The sequence below is a fragment of the Pyxicephalus adspersus genome, chromosome 1 (assembly GCF_032062135.1).
Source record: "Pyxicephalus adspersus chromosome 1, UCB_Pads_2.0, whole genome shotgun sequence".
Taxonomy (NCBI): domain Eukaryota; kingdom Metazoa; phylum Chordata; class Amphibia; order Anura; family Pyxicephalidae; genus Pyxicephalus; species Pyxicephalus adspersus.
In genome coordinates, this window is record NC_092858.1 from 84,815,274 (window position 1) to 84,830,335 (window position 15,062).

At 37.3% G+C, this 15,062-nt stretch overlaps 1 protein-coding gene across 4 annotated transcripts; it reads right to left on the reverse strand.

Annotated features, from left to right (window-relative positions):
* Positions 1-338: 338 nt before the first annotated feature.
* BEND2 (BEN domain containing 2) lies at positions 339-14,491 on the reverse strand. Of its 4 annotated transcripts, XM_072416702.1 has the most exons (12): positions 13,638-13,921; positions 11,553-11,617; positions 10,969-11,118; positions 10,215-10,286; positions 8,993-9,067; positions 8,526-8,627; positions 6,506-7,007; positions 5,416-5,616; positions 4,265-4,386; positions 3,749-3,986; positions 2,631-2,834; positions 339-681 (listed from the first exon to the last, which is right to left on the reverse strand). In XM_072416702.1, the coding sequence occupies exons 3-12, from the start codon at positions 11,056-11,058 to the stop codon at positions 524-526; spliced, it is 1,764 nt and encodes a 587-aa protein (XP_072272803.1). In that variant the 5' UTR covers positions 11,059-11,118; positions 11,553-11,617; positions 13,638-13,921; the 3' UTR covers positions 339-523. The 4 variants fall into 4 exon arrangements, with proteins under 4 accessions (XP_072272803.1, XP_072272796.1, XP_072272821.1 ...); XM_072416695.1 differs by lacking the exons at positions 11,553-11,617; positions 13,638-13,921 and adding an exon at positions 14,392-14,491; XM_072416720.1 differs by lacking the exons at positions 11,553-11,617; positions 13,638-13,921 and adding an exon at positions 14,174-14,375.
* Between the last annotated feature and the right edge of the window lie 571 nt (positions 14,492-15,062).

Below are 15,062 nucleotides of genomic sequence, written 5' to 3' on the forward strand. Positions count from 1 at the left end.
TAATGCATGGCTATTGTCACCTACGCCTTGTTTATGCTTTATAAAAAGTCTATGCAGATTGCATTTAAACACTGGACAACAATTTTACAAACCCATATCTGCTGTTACCACATTTTTTCAAGCAAGTTCACACCAAAGCAATTTTAGGCGTTTTCTTAATGGTCTGCCAAGAGCACCCAGCCCGCAATGTTAAAACACCTATAAACAATTATAAATGCCTTAAAATGCCTATAAACACTGCAAAGGCCCCCATTTAAATGCATGAGGCTTTTTTAAGTGCTTATGGCTGTTTATGTGCATTTGCAAGCATTTATGGACATTTTCTTCTACTCGATAACTATGAAACAATAAAACATATAAAAAATATGGTTTAGCAGAACTGGACTATACTCCATAGTAGTCAATAAAATTGCTTCAGTAGAAAAACTTTCTTCAGTAGACAAAGGCACATCCTGGCACAGACAAGTATTAATTCTATAGAAAAAAATGTGGTGGCATTAATGGCAACTGTGCCTGGGGATTCTCAGCTACCAAGGGAGGTAATTTTCCGAGTATGAAAAGTTGCTTTTTTCTGATCATGGCGTAAGCTGCGAATGGTACTGTTGATTGCTGCCACACATGCTTTCCAGTCATGGCCACTTTCTTTCAGATCAAACGCTGGGTAATTCGCCTGTAGGAAATCTGGCAGAATCCAAATAAGAAACAGTAATTATACATTGTATGAGAATATTCACTACAACAGACAGGAGATTCAAATTAAACGTGAGCACTGTCACATTCACTTCACAATTAATGGAAAGTCGTAGTAATAAAGCATGTGTGTAAATGCATAATGCATGGCTATTGTCACCTACGCCTTGTTTATGCTTTATAAAAAGTCTATGCAGATTGCATTTAAACACTGGACAACAATTTTACAAACCCATATCTGTTGTTACCACATTTTTTCAAGCGAGTTCACACCAAAGCAATTTTAGGCGTTTTCTTAATGGTCTGCTAAGAGCACCCAGCCCGCAATGTTAAAACACCTATAAACAATTATAAATGCCTTAAAATGCCTATAAACACTGCAAAGGCCCCCATTTAAATGCATGAGGCTTTTTTAAGTGCTTATGGCTGTTTATGTGCATTTGCAAGCATTTATGGACATTTTCTTCTACTCTACCTCTTCTCTACCATATAGTCCTGCATTGCATCTTTATGTGAAGCCATATCATACCGTATGCGCAGAGGAAGAATGTTTGCTTCTTCATATAAGAGCCCTCAGTGGGCAGCACAATAGTGATCTCATCAAATCTCACCCCCAAACAATTAGAGGTAGATGGATGTGCCTTAACCTCACACTATAAATATACAGCTATTAAGCACCATCAGGAAAAAAGTATTATAGGGCATTGAAAACAGACTACATTTTTCAGGATACTCAACAATTAAATTTTCTAAATGATCCCTATAACATAACAAACTTCTTTTGCAACTTTGTTTTTTTTTTTCAGAAGCACAATGATCATACCTTGTTAATACATACTGTCAATAAAAATGATTACTTATTTTCTGAAATATTTTTTGCTATGCACCCATATAAAAAGTATCCAAGAATAATGTTAACACCACAGGCATTGATTGGTTCAAAGTGTATCTAAATTGTAAAAGAAAAATGTAATATATTGCAGCTTATGAGCAGGCAAACTCTGACACTACACAGTAGATAGCAGGTAGCAATGAAAGCGACTGTAACTTTATGTTTCTGGGTCCTAAAGGTTTGCTTTTCATTTTCATTTGAAATGACAGTGGGAAGAGGTGCCTCCGAGACTGACAGGATTGCAGCTGTAAATGTCAACCCCTGGAAGGCACTAGGAAGGGTATCCATTATCCTTTTAGAAATAATCTCCAATCCCTAAAAGGCCCACATTTTTTTTCAGATACAGAGGTTATTAGAGTTGAACACCCACAATGTAAGGAAGCACCTTAAGCATCAGCATCCAAGTGTTCTTCTACGTAGCTGACCCTTTAGGGTTGCCCCTGACCATCAAGATATCACGAATGGTGCTTTCTGTAGGAAAATTGAAGATGCCAAGAAATGCTGTGGGGCTAGCAGTGAACATACCAGCCATTCGGATAATGCCAGGAAAGATGAAAGAATGTTTAAATATCTCCCATTTAGCACCCATTGTACAGCCAAACTAGCAGCTGAAATAGCTCTATATGTAGAAATTGCTCTACAGCCGACAATGACTTGCAGAGCCCTAAGCCCTTCCACTGGCACTTCCAGGTTACTCCTCACAACGTCCAGTACAGCGAGGTCTGGAAACAACTTTCTTGGTTCACAATGATGATTTCCAGATAGCTGCTGAAACTAGCACGTGCAGATATAAACATGAAGCCTGAATGAAAAAATATTTTTTACCAGAGCTGGTGAAAGGACATTCAATGGAAGCATGCTGGTAGTAGGGGGGAGGGGTAACCTACGACCAGCAAAAAGAATTCAACAAACTGCAGATGACTTCAACATAACTGAAGGGCTGTCTAAACTTTTTTACAAGGTCATTTGACTTTTCTGTACAATTTTACATGCATCTGTAAAAAGTGAAAGCAGAAGATTTCTCAACTGAGTGTGAAAAACAGTGTACCTCGTAAAGCTCCAATCTTGTTGAAATCCAAAGGCAAAACTCCTCGTTCCAGGTTCCCATATACATTGCTTTTCACTAATACATCCTCTGGGAAAAGATGTCTGATTAGGTATCTTGCAGATAGTTCGGGGCGAGGCTTTCCTTTGCCTATGTATATCACTGAGAAAGGTAAATGCACATTTCTCCAAGGTTCACCGAAACACTCTGAAAAGCAATGGGAACAAAAAATGTGAGCAACATAGCACGATAAATATAAAAGCTAAATATGGTATTTTTTTTTTTTTTTACAGGAAAATGTTATGTGAAAAGTGTGTTTCTATTTTCTATGTTAAAGTCCATCTCATGGTACATTTGCAGTGTCCTGATAATGGTGGAACATGCTTGAACTATTAATAACAAAATGCTGTTGTAAGTAAAGTAAAAGTATACAATGTGCCCATTTGTTTTTTTTTTTTTAGTAATAAATTCTGCAACCTATTTTTATTTATACGAGCTAGGCAGACTGATAGACTTCAGTTAGGAAACCAGGGTGAAGAAATATAATCTGGGAATTATAATATCTTCTCTGAGGGTTAATTTGTTAGTTTGGTGGCCAAAGTTACAATTTGTCTGAAAAGTTTTTTTTAGCTTTTTTTATTTTGGTGAATGTTTTTTTTTTTTTTTTAATTATTCCTTTACCAATAGTATGAAAACATGTTTTACATTTGTATTTGGTTTCTATTAGGGATCTACTTACAAACTATTCAGACGGTGATTCTTTACATGAAAGGTGCTTGTTCACTAGTTGTGTGCGTGCATGGAGATGGGTAAAATTGTAAAGTAAAAGTAACTGTGATGTACTTAAAGGTTTTAAATAGACATAGGTAAAGTACACCAAACAGCACTACAAAGTGTTGTTTGTGTAAATGTACAGTATATGTAATATAATAAGCTTTCACTTTGTACTACTATGTGTCAATGTGACTAGCGAGGGACATAGCTGCTAGTAAAAGACTCATCTACATTGAAGCCAGAATCAGAATGACAACACCAAAGCCATTATATACCACAAACTCACTGCAGAGACCATTTCTTCATATGACCTTAACTGCTGAGATTGGTCTAACTAGAGATATTACCTATAGGATCAGAAGAATGATGATGTTTCACTGGTGTTGCAATGGCTGGAATTCCTGGAAATCGATTATCCTTGTGTTTGTTCAATTTATTTGTTTGTACAAAGCTGGTATTTAGTGCAACATTCTGATTTTTTTTAGTGACATTTGCTTCATGATCCTCCTCAATGGCATCATCAGAATCCAGACAAATTGAGTCTTCAGGAGTTTGGGAAACAGCCTGATTAGGGAACATGTGCACCTTTCAATGGAAAAAACAGAACTCACCTCTTTATCTACAATTGATTGAACAAACAACGCAACACATAGTTTCTATTCACAAAATGTTAATTTACCAATGTCATTGTGTAGTTACCTAATGAAAATAAAAAAAGAGAGTTAAATCTTCAGATATGAGAGCTGAAGGGGTTAAAGACATGAACAAACTACTAAATAGTATAATCATACAGAGAGTAAAAAACTAGAAAAAAAAAATGTTTTCCCCAACACATGATGATAAAAGATACAGTTTAAACTTACAGCATTTTTTTTGGTTTCTAAATGTAAACAGCGGATCATGGCGTTAACATTTGTGGTACAGGTTTTCCAGTCCTTCCCGTATTCACTAAGATCACATTGAGGGAATACAGATGCTAAGAACTCTGTAAAACAAGAGATCAAAGCACAATTTACCAGGCAAAAGTAAACACTTAAAGAGACAGGGATCACGATTTACACGTGTTGTATGACCCCCCTCTGATTTATTATTAAATCATATAGGTGAAGGGATTGTCTTCTATTGGAGCAGATTATTTTTTTTTAACCTTTCCCACAAGTCAGTGCAGCTACATTGTTGCAGGAACACTAATGTAAAGCACTATAAACTACAAAGAAAAACAATTCAACTCATTTGAAAATGTTCTATCACACACCACATTTAACACAGAGTCGTTTTTTTTTTGTAACAATTCCTCAAAATCAATTGAAATTAAAACAGTTTATTATATTTTCAATGGATTATTCTCTCAGGTATATATTTATTAGGATGTGCCAAAATTCAACTGAACAGAAATCAATCAAGAGGTCTCACAGAACTATATAATGATTGCCTGTATTTTCTCCTAAACTATATAATGATTGCCTGTATTTTCTCCTGACCAATCAAGAAACCTTTAATTCTACATTTGATAATCATCAATAAATTTTGGTCAGTTTAATTTGAAGTTTCTAGAGTTTGCTTTACCCCTTGAGAGCAAGTTCCTCTATACCAAACTGAAGTGTACTGACTGGTCATGTAGTATACCTACCGGTCACAAAAATTCCCTTGCTGTGAGCTCACCGGCTGATACCTTTTGGCAGGCTATTGCTTCCCCAATCTAATGTCTCCAAAGCCTTATAAATAATTGCTGAATTAATTGTTTTTATTAGTAATGTCATGTCACTATGAGATATACTTCGATAATTATCTTGCAAAAACAATATTTATCTTCCTATTTTAACAAAGCATAGTACTGTAAGAGGGGATACATGTGATAACAGAATGGCCAGTGAACCTTATGTGAGAAGCATGACTACTGTTACCTAAATTGTACATGCTGATTTCAGTTATCAACAAAAAGAGCATTTATGGCATTGATGGAGAGCATTAGTATTTCTTAAAATTATATGTAAATATACATTTACACACTTACCTCTTATTGCTGAAACTTTGTTTGCATCAAGTGTCAGAAGTCCTTGCACCTTGCTTCCTGTGGTAGTGCTCAGCAATACATCTTTAGGAAACAGAACTCGAACCAAATAACGTGCAGCATACTTGGCCTGTGTTTTCTGTCTGGCTTTCATCAAAATGTTTCCGGGAACTTTGATATTTCTGCTTGGGTCCCCAAGAAACTCTATGGTTGAACAAAGAGTATCAACGTTATTATTTCAATAAAAAAAAAAATTATATAAAACAATCCTTTATGATTTTCGAAATCAGCTGCATGTCGGACAATGTTTTGTTGAAGTTGCTAGATTTGGCAATTGCATTTGGCACTTGACAAACTTCTGTCTGTAGAAGTCATCTCATGGCAGCTGATGAGCTGACATGAGTTGAACAAGCTGGTTCAACATGTCTAATAACTTCCACTTGTTCAACATGTCTAATAACTTACTTACAGTTTGGCAACTAAGTGTATTTTGGATGTCAAAGGCATACAATTAATGACAAAGTTTGCAGATGAGGAGTTTTGCCTTTACTCCGACTTTCCTAATCTACAAGTTCCAGGTTAGCATTAAAAAGTCAAAACCAAGGCAAACAAACAATTAGCATTTCTGTAAAAGCTGCAGCATGCTTTATTCACAATCAGTGAGGCACACCAAATGATTTTACTGCCAGTGGGAGAGATGGACACACAAATAATTACAAATTTAAAAATAAAAAGAGGTCAGTAGAGTGACAATATTCAGACTTTCCAAGAACAGTATCTAAGTAATCAATCAAACTTTGTTAGTGCTGCTCAGCCAACTGCTTGAATTTTTGGGAGAAAACCTCCTCATTTATACTATATCTACCCACATTTCCACATTTCTACCCACATTCCCACATTTACCAAGGTAAATTGGTAAGGAAAGGCCTATTTTCAGGTAATAAGCTTCCTTACTAAAAAGGAGCTATAGGTGTGCACATTCATATGGCCCTAAAAATCCAAGTTTTGATGATCTTAAGAAGTGCTCTGGTGCAATGCAGTTATGTCAACTGTTAGCACTTCAAGGCTGAATTTCTAAAACCTTGCAACTTACCATAAATTGGGACGGGCTGAACTGAAGATGAAGGTAATTCCTCGTTTGTGATATTTCTCTGAACAGATACATGGGGGACCAAGACAGGCTCAATTTCCTTTTTATTTTCTTTTACGGATGATGCAGCCAGAGGAGAAGTTATGATAGGAGGTGAAGCACAAGTACTTTCAGGTAAGCTTTCAGTCTTTATGTCTCTATGGTCATTATTTGTTACATTTGCGACTGGATGTAAAGAATGGGTTGACACAATAGTTGGTAGAGGTGGACTTAATCTTTGAGTCTGTTGAGATTCCATGGGGATTGCTACTGAATGGATAGGTTTAAAGGCTGGGCTGCCTTGAAGCTGTGTGTTCTCCTCTTGCATCTTTGATTTATTGGAATTTGGAGTACTTGGTGGAAGTTGTGCAATTTTTTGGGTGATAAAGCTTTCGGTTTGTTTCTGCAGTCTTAGTTTTGCATGTGGCATGAAATGGGGACCTCTTGATGAAAAGTTAATCGGTCTCTAGAAGTAAATATAAAAGATGAAAGGCTAATATAATAATAGGAGAATGTCAGCTAAAAAAAAATACTACTAACGTAATTCCGATAAAAGTCAACAAGCGTTTCTGATAGGAATAAACAAAGCTTATGGCTAAAAAGAATAGCTATAGAGCATTTCTTTTGCATTTAACAAATGAATAGGTCTGAACCAGAAACATGAACACAACTTACACAATGAACCAGAATCCCCCCCATTCTGCTAAAGCTAAACTTGTCAGGTTAAATTACCTTACCTTTGTGCTGTATAATTCAGCCATCTTCCTAGGTCTGTCATCACAGGAACCTAGAAGCAAGTGTCCACGTGGCACCCTACAACATTTCCTGCTGATGTTGAGTACATAAAAATCATATTTCTGCCACATATTGTGACTAGGCTGTTCTCTCAGAGGCAGGGGAAGTGCAGGGAAGAAATCAACAGTTCATTTTACCAATCTCAACAGCTCAGTGTCCTGAAGTAGTCAGCTGATTTAGGACAGAGCACAGTCACCTTGATCATTCTCTAATGATGGTTCAGTATGAGGTTCTCATGCCTGCATCAGGTTGCAAGAGCATTACAGTGTTCTCTTTACTATTTTCCATTTCCATTTTGCAAGGAACCTTCTGCCAATAGTGTTAACTCTATTCTCATCATCCTCCGTTTTGAGGTAACTGGCAACTATACTGCGTTTTGGTGCAAGGAAAAGCTGGACTAACAGCAGTGTTTTTACAGAGGAGAGGTTTTCTTTGCATTGAGTAAATAGAAGAGATTCATGTATTGCACCACAACTAGGGATGAACACGCTGACTGTTCTCTTTCTGTTCTAGGAGCAGGACTAGTGGAGACAGGCAATTCTGAGCGGGAGGAGCCAAGACTAGACTGCCGGTTTCTATAAGATGTTCCTTCAGCAGGGTAGTGGAGTCAGCAATAAAAAAAAACTTTGCCACACAGTAGAGAAAATATTATTTAGTCTTTGTCTGGAGTATAGCTTTAACCATTAAGTTAATTTGTTTGGGAGGTGACACAACACTATCAGGTTAGATACCAATTATTAGCAGTTTGCTCCATGCAAGGATAGAGGTAGATCTATGTGAATATACCTAGCAAGTGTACACAAGCATCCCTAACAAAAGTACTACACATCTAAGAGCTTTTGTGTGGTGGTCTCAATTGAAGCCAAAGGTGGGAAGGTTTCAATAGAACAATTGTGCCAATCCAGAAATCAGTGGTTATTGTTAGGAGTGGCCAACTGCTTAATGACAAACTGCAGGCCTATGAATCAGCAGTGATAATACTGTTAGCCACACAAACTGCAGTGTCTTCTCATCCCACTGTAGTGCAAGCAGTTAACATGAGGGTGGGACGACTGTTTTAAATCTTGTAAAATGCAGCAACATTGCCCCAACCCCCAGAAAAGGAATCTGTGCAAGGTGGACTACACTACCAGTCCCATATTCAGCATCAATAGAAAGCATTTATGTAAAAAGCTATTTTGTTACTTACTGGTTTTAAGTGGCATTTCATCTGGGCACGCTGAAGCTCAGAGACTTTACTCTGGAGCCGATCCATCTTTTTGTCTAGTTTCTGAACTATGTCATACATTGCCTGGAAGGACACAATATAATAAGAAGTTAATTTAGGTTTCCTGCGAACATTGTAGAAGAAAATATTTTTCATTTTACACAAAGTGTATATACATAAATCTGTGTTGTAGTTGTTGTAGTGAGGTTTTTGTAGTGCATTCATTTCTCAAATGAATATTACATACATTGTCTTTAAATTAAATAAAAACCTAAATGGAGATTTATCCCAAAATAGAAAGTTTGTGTGACCTGTTTAGTGTTGGACAGTGACTCAAAACATAAGCTTCACTAACATACATTATAATTTCCAATTAAACTCAAAATACAAATGTTATTTCTTGTACAAGTTAGATTACTGTAAAACATGCAAATTCTTGGCTTTTGTACCTGGCAGTAGTAGAGTACATCAGTCAGAGAAGGCTGCTGATCTCCAGAATAAGACATATCTGACTTGACACTTGCCTGTTGCAAAAAACACAAAGAAGAAAATTATTGGTAAAGTGATATCTTCATAATTTAAATTAAGCTTTGCCCTTTTAATCAGTAGGAATTTTCTGTCAGGCAACTCTGAATGCTTGTTCTTTCACTGAAGTAGTGGCCCAGGACTCTGAATATAAGTGAAGTTTGTTTTACATAATACATGGAGTAAATTCCTCATAGACGTCACCTGCCTTTTAAGGCTCATCTTGTCTCACTACTTAGCCAGTAACACAACCTTTCACTCTGCAGCAAGCAAAGGGAATTATGGGAGTTGTACAATCTCAGGAATGAAGTATGCCTAGATTGCACACTAGAGGTGTGAGCATTAAAATTCTTGATTATGACTGATAAGATATTTTATAGATTACAAAGGTAGGTACATATATTAGTTGAAATATGAATAAATATTGCTTAATATGAGGTTCACTTATGGTGGGAGGGCTCCCTCCGCCTTCTATAACAAGGTGAACTTATTTGTCAAGAGTAAAGGTAAAAATCAGACTTACTTTACCCCTATTTTTGGCTAACGGCTAATACATAAAGATGACATATGCACCCTTCTAGATAGAGCCTTTTCAAACACAGAGCAGATGAAATTGTGCAAGAAGATGCTCTTGCAAAGGAGTGTGTTCATGCAAAATTCTGCTTGCTCTTCATTCAACAGGACTCCATGCCTAGCAATGCAGAAAACAGGGGTACATTAAAGTATAATTCTATCCTTTCCCCTTTATGGTATTTTTATATAGTGGGTGATTTGAGAAGAGGGGTTGGGAACTGATCAACGATAGCAGACATTACAAGTTAGTGGGCTTTATAAGCCCAAATGAGCTTTCAGTTTAAATCAGCCCAACAAGTATGAAAACATCTGAAGGTGATGTGAACACAAACAGTACACAGATTTTTTTTAAAACTTTGTGATGTTTGCCACAGTTAAAATTGTTTATGGGTTACAAATATCAGTTGTCTAAAGACTGAAAGTGATTTGGTACATTTTTAACATTAAATTACAAAATGACTTGTATAGCAAATAACAAAACTAAATATTTCTTGAGAAATCTGATTTATTGTTCCTATGGAATCGGTCACTATACATGTTGAGTTTTTTTTGGTTATAGCACATCATACTTACACATTCATATTCTGCATCATACCCAAACTCAACACTGTTATTGCCTTCATATTCTTCTGCTTCAATTTCCACCTGTACCAAAGATGGAAAAATTACTGTTTAGATTTTTGTAGTATTTTTAATTCATAATTTTACTATAAACCTGCAACAGATAGCAAAAATGGCTGGTTTCAACATATAATGATGTTATATTTCCCAGATTACTACACACAACATATTTGTCACCAGGTACAATTAGTCCCACAGTGCCAGCAAATTAAAACTTGACAGAGTTCTATGAAACATTGAAAACTTAGGCCCTACAAGTCACAAACCTTGGGTCTGGCGAGTTTACGGTTCAGATTCATTAATTTATGCAAAGCTGCCATTGTCACACTGTCACATGTTTTATCAAAGCTCTCCAAGGCTGGAGAAGATAGACAGGTGAATCTCAGTAATCCAGCAAACCTGCAATGGATCTAGCCCAGGATTGAAAACATTTGCCAAATAATAGCACATTATTTTAAGAAATCCATTCCAGGTCGATGGTTCCCCACGGTTCACCCATGATAATCTATGTTCTCCAGTCTTAAAGGGCTTTATTAAATTAGGATCATTCTGTCCTTTATATTGTTCATAATAATAAATAAATGAATGAATGCTGGGAGTATAAATGGCTGCAAAAAGAACCATGATACTGAAAATCACTTTTTGTTATTACAAAAATGTTTTCAATAGTGCCTAAAAGTACCAAAAACATGGCCAAAATACATACTGGGGTATCTGACATCATGGAGGCAACTCTTCTGCGTTTGTGTGAAAAGATATACTGGAGCTTCTCAGCAGTATTGACATCACTTTGCATGGTTAAGTGGTTGAGTGTTTATTTAAATCCAAAGCCAGTCAGTGATGAGGCATTCTTATTCTGTAAAATAAAAACAAAAACATTTAGGTTTCTTCAGTCATGCTTTCCCCAGTTTTAATGTCTAAACTCATAAACTATAATGCTTGGCGTGGACCTAATCTAAGTGATCCTGTTAATCGTCATAAGCTTTCAACATCAAATAAATGATTGACATTTGCTGTCTGTATATAAGAGAAATGCATTCCAGTAAATACATAAAATGTTTATAAGATCTAGCATCATAACACACCTTCTTATGTTAAGAGCTGTAATTACAGTGTAGTGAACACAAAACACACAGAAAAATGAAGACCTACAGAAATACATTTATGTATGATCAGCTAAGCTCCTCATAGTATGCAAATATATATCTATGCTATTTGATCAATTCACACATTAAACAGAAAGGTTTGCAAACAACATACTTGGGATCATTGAGCTTTTTATAAACTAACCTTGTCAATGTGTTAGCAGGTAATTGTTTCTTCTCTATTCCTCCTGCCATATCTGCATGAAGTTTCTTTCAAGCAGGCAGATATGAAACATACATTAGCATCCAGAGGACTCTGAACAGCCAATCTAATAAGCAGTGTGTGTGCCTTCAAAACCAAATCTTTTCATTTGTGTGTTTTGTACCCCGGTCATCAAAGTCATAAAGACCTTCATTCTTGTTCACACAGAGGCTTTTGCTGCAGTTACAGTGTAGTTGCACTGCCTGCCAGCAGCTGATCTACCATTAACCCAGTTTATGACTGAATATTAAAAAGCAAACATTTATTCCCACATTGCTGTGACAGGAAGTTGGTTATCTATTTACCTTGCTGTCTGAGCCAACACTTTAACCACTAGGACAACATGCTTGGAGGTGGCTGTGGTTTTATGATACATTTTACAACTATCAGTGTGAAGGAGTCAGGCTGTGAGAAAATCACTTCCTATATACAAATGGACAAAGGGAAATGACAGACGCTTTTTTTGGATTGGTGCTCCAGTAGAGTAAATGAATGTAAGATTCCCAATGATGAAAATACTGTGTTGTAGTGTATGGTTAGTACCAAACCAACCTGTCACAGGAATTGGAAAATGTCTCCTGATCTCTATGGATTTATTATACTCAACCCTACAAGACCATTCAGAGTCAGCTGTAGTCAGTGTGCTAGTGTATACTTAGATGGGTTAGGTGGTTTAGGATAAGAATAGAACTTGGGTGAGAAATCTTGGGTGAATCTAGCATTCATTGAAATATTCCCTGGTAAATTTTCACCAGTACAAACCAATGGGGGGGAATTCCATCAGAGACAAAGTAAAAAAAATAATTTTGATTTCACGTGTGACACTTTAAAATCCTTTACAGCTCATCAGATTTAACCATTAATAATTAAAATCATCTTGCATGCTGGTGATACCCAGGTATGTTAAACAATCATACTTTACTGACAAATACAAGACCAATATGCTGACTGTGTTTGTATACAAAGGGGTACTTTATTTTTTTATCATAAAAGCATTGTAATTATATTGTAATACTGCTGCACTGTAATACATAAGGAAGCAGCACTGAAGACTATGGAAATAAATGTTTTACATATTATTTACAAGCAGTAAAGAACCTTAGTCTAACAAATAAAAATCACTTTTTCTTCAACACAGAGTTCTATATAAAACAGGGAATCTGACATTCCTTTACACATTCCCTGGTGGTGAATCAATTAAATATATGTACCTGGAAGATTCTGTGCAAGGGAATGTTTAAGTGTCACATTTACTGCATTGTAAATCGACCTCTTTTATTCCAGTTTTACTATTATGAAGGGTGAGAGGAGTGATCCAACACAGCCAGTACAGAGTCAGCCCCATAGCTCTGCAACCAGCTGGGAGAATCAGCTTTGTTGGCTGCAGAGCTATTCGTCTTACTTAGGATGGAGGGGGGAGAAATGCTTCTTTCTAACATTAACTTTTACAATTTTCTTCCCAACATCTAAAAACTGCACGATGTATGAATGAGTGCTGTACAGACAGCACCGTTCTGCTCTATGGAGAGGGGAGAACAACAGAGCGTCACCCTGCTAAGCTCTCTCCCCTTCACTCCCATTAGGATTGTTCGTCGTCCTTCGTCTGTGGACCCGCCAGGACGATGAACGACGAGCACTGTACACAGATAACATTATCGCCCAATATCGGCCCTGATTATCAGATGAGAACCATTGCACGTGTGTAGCTAGCTTAAGAATTTTGATGTGATGAAAGTGATGGGAAATCTCCCCAAGTAACATAACAAAACATTTTATACTGTATAGCAATGTTTCACAACCAGGGTTCCCCCAGAGGTAGCTGAGAGTTCCCTGAGTAATGAGCAATTTGTATCCCTCGGGGTAGTTTAGATGACACTAATAATCCTTTTGAAATGTGAGCTGTGGGTAAAGTAATTATAGCCGGGGTTCCCTGAAGACTGAAAGTTATTTAACGGTTCCCCCATGTTGCTGCTGTATGTGTGTGGCAGGAGGAAAACATGGTCTGAAAAGTCACATGACTTGCCTCACCCAATCATGCATCTCTCTGTACATTCACCAACTACACAGCAGAGCTGGATTTTTATGAATGATGGATAGCACAGCAGTGTATAGAGGACCCCCGAAGTGACGATGAGCCTCAATATCCGGTACGGCTGGGATCACACTGCTGAGGTAACACTGACATCCACAGAGCTGACATTTCTTCTCAATGCCAGCACAATACATGGTAGCGCACTACAATAAATGGGCTTCCCTAATAACGCAATGCATGTCAGGACACAACTTCATTTATACTAAAAACTTTCCTTAGTTCCCGGATTTACCTGGGTGCATCACCAGCCCCTTACCCCAGGATAGGAAGGCTGGGTATAGCGCTCAGAGTTTACTTCCTCCACAATCCTGGAATATAGACAATAATACCATGCTGCGCCTCTGTGCTCCATCACACATTCACCCAGAAATGGGTATTCACCCAAATGATATTCACTGATACACACATAACATCACAGCCTGCACCAATATGAACAGACATTGCTCTCACATTCGCCATGTAATACACACACCTGGCTGAGGTGTGCAGGATACGCACACACATTCACCATGATTTTATGCGTCCTCTCCCAGTCACAGCCCCTTTCATTACATTCGCTGCTCGCCCAATATGCCATAACAACACTCCGCACACAGGAGGGAAGGAGCCCCAACTACCGACTACGACCTATTAATAAGTAATAACCGAGCGGTGAGGAGGCGGCGAGTCGGCGGCGCTCGGTTCACGTACCTGGGTTATCAGATGATCTGCAGGGAAGCTCGGCGACGCTCTACTGCGGCTCGCTGATTGGATGAACAGTTCCCCAACAAACGCTGGGGGAAGGGAGCGGATGTTCTCATTGGATAGACTGTCGTGAAGACGTCATTACGTATGGCCGTGATCGCATAGGGGACGTGCAAAAATCTGACGAAGGAAAACCTACAACGCCCTCTACTTTTTCCATACACATACATATAGACAGGATTGCGCCACCTAGTGGAGAATTAGCACTACACTCCATAAAAACTTATTATTACAGTAACAACAACAATAATAATAACATCAATAATAATAATAATATTAGTGTAATATTTCCAATACATTGTATACATTTTCTAAACACATAAATACAAATATATTCTGTTTCCAGAGAACGAAATTTGTTTTTTTGGTACTTTTATTTGCATTTCATCTACTTTGGAGGTATATTGTTTTTTAAAAACAATGGTCTTTTTCTGTTCATTAGTAACTAAAATGTTTATGTTTTATTTAGTACCATGCTAGCTGGACAGAAGTCTGAGGCTGTAGAGGGACCAGTGTAGACCCGCCATGTTCTTTTCCTGTTTACTACACAATATTTCTTGATGAAGTGAATTATATCCATGATAATATTGTCTCTATAATACGGAGTAGCTCTTTGG